The 8,382-nt window shown below is 35.5% G+C and overlaps 1 protein-coding gene across 1 annotated transcript in view; it reads left to right on the forward strand.

Moving 5' to 3' along the window:
* LOC107493775 (triosephosphate isomerase, chloroplastic) overlaps positions 1-3,971 on the forward strand; it is a gene marked incomplete in the record, with an annotated part of 4,292 nt that extends 321 nt beyond the window's left edge. Inside the window, 8 exon segments of the mRNA XM_052263299.1 lie at positions 399-425; positions 1,602-1,671; positions 2,095-2,218; positions 2,410-2,494; positions 2,600-2,732; positions 2,846-3,019; positions 3,494-3,576; positions 3,682-3,971. Coding sequence (XP_052119259.1) covers positions 399-425; positions 1,602-1,671; positions 2,095-2,218; positions 2,410-2,494; positions 2,600-2,732; positions 2,846-3,019; positions 3,494-3,576; positions 3,682-3,738 — 753 coding nt within the window.
* Between the last annotated feature and the right edge of the window lie 4,411 nt (positions 3,972-8,382).

Consider the following 8,382-nt stretch of genomic DNA (forward strand, 5'->3'; position numbering starts at 1 on the left):
AAAGTTTCTTCTTTTCCCCCTTTTTCTTTTTTATCTCTATTAAACATGAAGGTTTTGTTTTTTTTTTGTTTTTTTGGCAAATTTCAACTTCAGAAAAGAAAAAAAAAAGGGTTAACTTTTGTTGATTAGGTTAAACGATTGATTGTGTTTTTCTGTGGAGAATGTAATTTTCCTTAACGGGTTTGGATTGATCCGCTTGTTATTTAGCTGGATTAGCATAACTCAACTCATTGTGTTCTGAAACAGTTTGTGGAATAATACTAAAGTTATTATCCACTCACTCAGAAGCATTGTTACTAATTTTCTTTTTCAATGTACTTTTTTCTTGTGTTTATGTATCCGTCTTGCTACTTGTATATTGGTTATTGATATTATTCATTCCCTTTTTGTGATTCCAGTTCTTTGTTGGTGGCAATTGGAAGTGTGTAAGTGTCTATCCCTCATATTCTTTTACACTATTTATGGTTTCTTTACAGTGCTCCCTGTAGGTGGTTGAATATTTCAGTCTTTGTTTTTTCTTATTTTAGCATAAACAGCTTTTATTTTTGGCACTACAGCAATAATGGATTCTAACTACCAAATCACAACTCTCAATATATTTTCTTACACTTATAGCAGCACATTATGGAATGTAAAATCCGCAGCATAACTCATTAGGTATGCTTTGTTGAGGATATAAATATTAAAAGGAAAAGTATAGGTAGACAATGAAAATACTAAACAATGTGAACAATTGATATATCGGATGTTCATTTCACTAAGTGTGTGGATGGTCATTCTAATTTTAAAATTTAGGTGGTTAATTTGGAGATGTAGTGTGTTTTTGTTTTATTGGTGGTTGTTCATATTGTTCAAAAAAGTCATTGGTTACCTAGCATAACCCATATTAAAATATGTAGCCTTTGTGATTTCTGCCATTTTTTTGAGTAATAAGATTTTCTTTCCCTCGAGTCTCCCTGTGGGTTTTGTTGAACTCGGTCCCTTATTCTCTTATTTGTGGCCTGTACCTGTACATAACTTCCTATAACACAAGTTGATTGCACCATATAGTTTTCTGAAGTTAGCATCCTGCTGCCTTTTTTATATGAGAAACTCCTCTTCATTACAGAACTAAAGAAACACATTTTGCTTTTCTTCTTTTCATGGCTTCATCACTAAGTGTAACGGTTTTGGACAGTGAAACCTATCCTTTAGACTGTTAAAATATTTCCAAGAGAAAGCAGCCTGTGTTTCTCATATGATACATGGTCATGTTGTGAATTTCCTGCATGCTTCAAAGGTTATCTTCATCTGTCATTTGGTTTGTGCTGAATAAAAAAGTTATTGTCTTTTATCTCTTTTAATGACACAGGTTCTTTTTTGAATTACATTTTTCAGTAGGTTTTTTTCTGTTTTATATGCTTTCAACCACCTATAACTAAGCATTCTTTTGGTCTCATGGTTCAGTTATTCACTATTGCAGTTGGAAACATCATCACATGATCTCATGATTCAGTCAATTTGAAGTTCAGTAATAAATAGGATTGCATTTCACATTTTCTCGTTCAATACTATGTGTATACTTGTATATAATTTTTCATTACTTTTGTTGTTGTCTCTAGAATGGAACAAAAGACTCCATCAGTAAACTTGTCTCTGACTTGAACAGTGCGAAATTGGAGGCTGATGTTGGTGAGATTTGGTGTTCAATCTTCAATTTTAAGTGTTTCCTGTTGTAAGCTTTAGTCAATGACAAATATATTCTTCTTTTCAACTTTGTACCATATAAATTAAGAATGGCTCAGTTACTGAAATAGAAGCCTCTCCCTCCCCCCCTCCTTTTTTTTTCTTTTTCTGTTTTTCTGTTTTATTTTCCCCAGTTTTCTCTTGCTTTGATGGAACACCAAATTAGCAAAATGGCAATGAGATAATAGACGTGTATTGGAAAAATGATGTAATAACTTGGAGTGCTGTTCAGCACGTAGGACATAATTACCTAAACATATACGTTGATCATATTGTTTTACCCGAAGTTTTTTCATAATTATCATTATCATTTATATATTATTTGTTATTCTGTTTTGATAGTCCCTTATAATTTTGCGAGAAGTGCAGATGTTGTCGTTGCGCCTCCCTTTGTGTACATTGACCAGGTGAAAGGCTCAATTACAGATAGGATTGAAATTTCTGCACAGAATTCTTGGGTGGGAAAAGGTGGGGCTTTCACGGGAGAAATCAGGTTAGATTGGGTTTTCCCTGATGACATAGGCTCAATTAGATTGATCTTTGGATTTTTGTGTTAGTGTGATGATTATAGATGCCCTTTTATTGCTCACATTTACCTTGCTGTCAATATTCTTATTTTCTGGTCCTCGTGTGCCGCACTGTAACATTTTAAGTGTGTCACTTATTACTGTCTGATTTTTCTAGTGTGGAACAACTCAAAGACCTTGGATGCAAGTGGGTTATTCTTGGGCACTCAGAGCGAAGACATATTATTGGAGAAAAAGATGATGTAATACAAACACAGATATTTTCAGTGCCTTTATTAGTGTTTACTTTTTTCGTTATTATTTTTATTTTAAGCTATATTCTGTTAACCAAAGCTTGTCAATGCCAGTTTATAGGAAAGAAAGCTGCTTATGCTTTGAGTGAGGGTCTTGGAGTGATAGCATGCATTGGTGAACTCTTAGAAGAGAGGGAAGCTGGGAAAACTTTCGATGTTTGTTACCAGCAATTGAAGGCTTTTGCAGGTAAATTTATGCTTCTTACGACCGATTTGAAATCCATTTTCTTTTGGGGAAAACCAAGTTTGTGGATTGGTGATTACTTCCATAAAATCAATTATGCGGGGCATTATGTACAGATGCAGTGCCTAGTTGGGACAATATCGTGATTGCATATGAACCTGTATGGGCCATTGGAACTGGTAAAGTGGCCACACCCCAGCAGGCTCAGGAAGTACATGTAGCTGTTCGTGATTGGCTCAAAAACAATGTTTCTGCGGAAGTTGCATCCAAAATCAGAATTATTTATGGAGGTAATAAATCATTAAGTGCTTGTTTGGGTGTCATTAAATTATTAGAAAAATATCTTTTTTTCAACAAAAAAGTAATTTTATTTATTTTTTAGTGTACTTGACAAAATTTTAATAGTAAAAGTAAAAGCACTAAAAAAATAAAAAAACCATCGTTTTTTAAAAGCTACAATTTATATTGTTTTTTAAAAGATCTTTTTTACTTAAAAAAAAAAAGATATTTTAACATAATAAATAATCAAAAAAGTATTTTTATATTGTTGTACCCAAATGTAATAGCTATATCCAAACAGGAAAATACTTTTATTTTTCTAAAAGATCTTTTAAAAAGTGATCACTTGAGAAAAGATTTTTTCGTAAAAGCTCATCCAAAAATGTCCTAATTCTATGTTTAGTTCCTCGTTGAACTTAACCTGTTAGAGTGACTCAGAAATTTCAGAAAGGTTAAGGTTTCATGTTGTCTTTATCGGTTTTCAGGGTCTGTAAATGGGGGCAACTGTGCTGAGCTTGCAAAGCAAGAAGATATCGATGGATTTCTTGTTGGCGGTGCTTCGTTAAAGGTAACATGGTTTCTTCAAGATTTTATTGGCCATACTGGGGTCACTATGAGTTGATCAAAGAACTCCATTGATTACTTTTTCTTACGGCCTTCGCTTGTGGTGCAGGGTCCTGAGTTTGCTACCATTGTCAATTCAGCTACTGAAAAGAAGGTCGCCGCTTGATTACTTACTGTGGTTTTGGAAATAAGAGCGCATTAAGGACAAAGACTTGATAATCTTATATATGACAATAATATGGAGTGTATTATAACAGTTTCATCCCAATCAATCTTTGTTGTAATTTTCTATGGCATAGTAGAAAAAGCATGGTCGCAGTTTTCCAATGAGCTTGTATTCTCTTGTAACGATTAGAGATAATTAAGCATTTTAAAGGGCAATAAATGTTATTCAATAAACATAGTTGATCATACCTATCTATCTTAAGACTTAAGAGACCTTGGTTTACTTTGCGCATGGGATAGTCCGTATTACTATTAGTACTGTATTAGATAGGAGAGTGTTTGTCATACTCAGTTGACCATTTATCGTCTACTGTTAGATAACATGCGAATCCTGTTGGGAGTCCAATTCAATGGTGGACGATGGAAGAGTTTATATAGTACTTCATATAAATTGAGTACACTTAATAATCATATAACTCTTTTATTGGCATTGGTTTAGATTTGGGAATGTGGCAGGTTCTAATTTTTGGTATTTAAATTGCCCTTGATTGTTGTTTACCGGCTTTGCTTTCTAGACTGAGTATTATGTTATTCTTGGTTTGACTAGTAATCCAAATCATAGTTTGGGCGAAAATTGGTATTGTTGAGGCCATACGTCTTTTTTAGTGTACGTGGATACATTTTCACCGATACTGAAAAGGTTGATTTCAAGCTTAAATGTTTAATTAGGATCACTGTAGTCATTATAAGAAATGTTAATGGTGCTTTGGTTCTCGATGTGATTTCTTTAAAGGTTTTTTTTGGACCGTAGAATTTTATTGATAAGAAAATGAAGGCTTAGCCTTTTAGATGCCTAGGTTTATCCTTACAAAGCACTGTTTTCAAATTAAACCAACTATTTAAGCAATGAAAAATTAACCTACACAAGATTAAATTTTTATGGTTAGATGGATTGGACAGCATCAATCTTACATATTATAATATTTCATACATATAACAAACTCAAACACACAATACTTAGAGTTTTTGTTTATTATTTGGCCTTGCCAAATTTCAAACTGAGATGTAGCATATTAAAAATCATCATGGTTATTATTTGAACTAAGTCTCCGTTGCAGATTAAATTATTTTTGTTCATACCCTATTCTAGAATAAAGTCAGGCCCAAAAAGAATAAGAACCCACCCGATAAAAGTGGCCTCTTCTATCTTTGACGGGCATGACAAAGGTGGTTCAACCCTACTTATCTGAATAAGTATCTACCTCTTAATATATCTCCCGCTTATCTAGAAGAGAGATCTTAAAAACTTTCCTAACAAAAGGTAACGGTTATCCACCATCAAAAGTGGAACTACTCTAAAAGGTGGTTATCAATTCTACTATAAATACACTGACACCCTCAGGTATATTCAAGACACAATCTACTAAAACCTGCTTAAACTCTTGCTAATTTAAGCATCAGAGTCCCTTACAGGTACCACCCCCACCTCTTCTCAAACAACTTGGACGGATTCATCCTTCTTGGAGAAGACGTTGGACAGATCATCCAAAGGCATTTGGACCTCACGTTTAAGTCCAAAGCAACCAAATTTCAGGTAACCCTAGAAACATTGGCGCCGTTGTTGGGGACCTGGAAGTCCACACCTACGTATGGCAGACAATCAATTTGATGATGGTTATATGGCATCTGAATCAGAACTAGAGCCTCAGAATGATGACATGAGCACTTGCATTACCTCCACTACGGAAAAGGACAAGTGCCCCCCACGGGGAAGGAATGTCAGAAAACCCCCATCCACAACGAATTCACTCGGAAGTCCACCCACCTGAAGACGAAGAATGGGTTTGGTTAACGGCCTTAGAGAAGAGCTATTCTTCTAATCAATATCCAAGCGACACCTGACTTCCTTGTATGAAGTACAAGAACGGGTAGAGAAATATATCAACATGAAGAGAATTTTTGACATAGAGAAACATCCCCAAGGCCAAACCCTTCCTAGCAAGCTTGGGACAATAAGAAGGAGATCAGGACGAAGGAGGAGTATAACTCGGAGAAATCTCAAATATATCACAACTACACTCTACTCCGAGTTTCTCTTGTCGATGTTTATAGGGAGACTTGTCATACTGAAAAGCTTCCACCTCTTCGCCCCATCAAGCACAATCCTGGAAATCGGATAGAATATTGTAAGTACCACAACGCCAACTAAAAAGGCCGTTATCCAAGGTAACGCCAAGAAGAAAAGGGGCGTTATCCAAGGCAATGCCAACTACAAAGATAATTCAAAGGAGATTTGCAACCTTGACCTTTCTATACTACATCAAGAATAACTTGAGCTACAAAGCTCTAAATGAGATGATTCTAGTGGCATTGGAAAGTAGGAATCAAGAGATTTTCAACCATATATGGCACTACATAATGGACACTAAATCTGAGGGAGAAATTCACCCCAAAATGCAAAGATGAGCATAGCATCAGCCTGTAGTAATGCCAGCTGACCTCTTCACCTTCCAAGGAGTATAATTCAAGATACAGAAGTCCAAATAGTGAGATTCTAGTCGCGTTAGAAAGAAGACATTCAGATCTTTCCAACGATGTATAACAGTCTATGGTGCCATTCCGTTTGGGCTATGAACAATGAACATCTTTTGACGCCATGAACACTAACGCCATGATTGCTTGGAGTTGCCCTGGACAACGCCAAGACGAAGCCCTGGGAGTATAGTTATCAGAACCGAACAAGTAATCAACCCGGTCATATGACTGGGTCACCGGGTTACTAGTTCAATCGGTGGGTCATTGATTCACCCGGTTAACCCAGTCATAATTAAAAAAATATAAAATTATATAAATAAAATTAAAATAATGTCTTAAAACATAAAATGTAAGTCTTTACAAACATTAGTAATCTAATATCAAGTCTTAAACATAACTAATAATATAAAAAAATGATAATAAACTAGTCTCTAATACAAAATATATTCTCAATTTAAATCAACAAGAGCAAGAGAAAGATAACACAATCATTAAATCAAGTCAAAGGAGTGAGCTCAAAGTCGGCATCAACATCTTCATAGGACAAATTATGAGCTTGATCAACATTTCACTGATTTTGAGTTGCATTCATATATTCCATAGCATTGTTACTTGGTCCATCTTTATTTTGGTCATCTTCCAAATTTAATTGATCTACATTTGTATATTTTTCACAAATCAATATCAAGAATAATTTGTAATAGTAACTGACAATTAAAATATTCAAGCAATTGAACAATTTACCAAGATCATCCAAAGTTGGTTGAATGGACATATTTGCAAAATCATTTTGTAGAGCATCAATTTCTTCAAGAGTTAAAAATGGCGATGAATTTTCCAATATCCAATCCGAATGGTCATCAAATGCATCGAAACAAATTGGATAATAGCTTTGCTTTCTCATTAGATTCTGGCGCGCGAATTTGTGACATGAACAAATGAATCGGCAAGTGCACCGGGTCGTCCAAGTAATACCTCAAGTGAGTGAGGGTCGAATCCCATGAGAATTTCCAAATTGAGCAAGCTGTGGTGATCGTGCAGATCTTAGTCAGGCGAATAGAAAGATAATTTTTAGTTGTTGTAGGCACATAAACAAGCCATAACAAAAGAACATAGAAACATTAATTAGCAGTCAGTTAAGGCTTCGGAGATGCTTCTTCTTCTGGATTAACACGTCATACTCACTATTTCAATGATGAATGATTCCTTCAATGGCAAGTTTGTAAGTGATTAAGCCATTAGTCGTGGTCATTAATCTCCTCAGGTCCAAACCAAACATCCGAATGGACTAGATCAATCTGAAAGAGGGTGAAGTGCGCGCAATTCAATCTCTTGATGGTCTTACTCAAAACGCCATAGACAAGGTCGGATCTTCCGGATCAGAGACTGACGCTCTTATGATTCTAGCCCTTAGAGCCACAGGAACCTCAATTACCCCTGGCTAACGAGGTTTTATGTCACATACCCCAATTAGCCCAGATAACTTGTTGGAACCCATGATGCATTCTCAAGCTGTAGCTTAATACTATCTGGGTCAGGACTCGTAAGGAACTCATGTTGAATCAAGATTCATAAGGATGAAGAACAATAATGCATTATAGAATAGAATCAAGTAAAGATTGAAGTAGAAAAGTAATTGCATTAATCCATAGGAATTAGCAGAGCTCCTAACCTTAACCTAGGAGGTTTAGTTGCTCATACTGTACAGAGAATAAAGCGTAAAGTTTGAATGTGGTTGATGAGCGGATAATTTGTACGCTTTTTGGCATTGTTTTTAGTATGTTTTTAGTATGATCTAGTTAGTTTTTAGTATATTTTTATTAGTTTTTAGTTAAAATTCACTTTTCTGGACTTTACTATGAGTTTGTGTGTTTTTCTGTGATTTCAGGTATTTTCTGGCTGAAATTGAGGGACCTGAGCAGAAATCTGATTAAGAGACTAAAAAGGACTGCAGATGCTGTTGGATTCTGACCTCCCTGCACTCGAAGTGGATTTTCTGGAGCTACAGAAGCCCAATTGGCGCGCTCTCAACGGCGTTGGAAAGTAGACATCCTGGGCTTTCCAGCAATATATGATAGTCCATACTTTGCCCAAGATTTGATGGCCCAAA

This window comes from Arachis duranensis, chromosome 6, assembly GCF_000817695.3.
Source record: "Arachis duranensis cultivar V14167 chromosome 6, aradu.V14167.gnm2.J7QH, whole genome shotgun sequence".
In the NCBI taxonomy this organism is placed as follows: Eukaryota; Viridiplantae; Streptophyta; class Magnoliopsida; order Fabales; family Fabaceae; genus Arachis; species Arachis duranensis.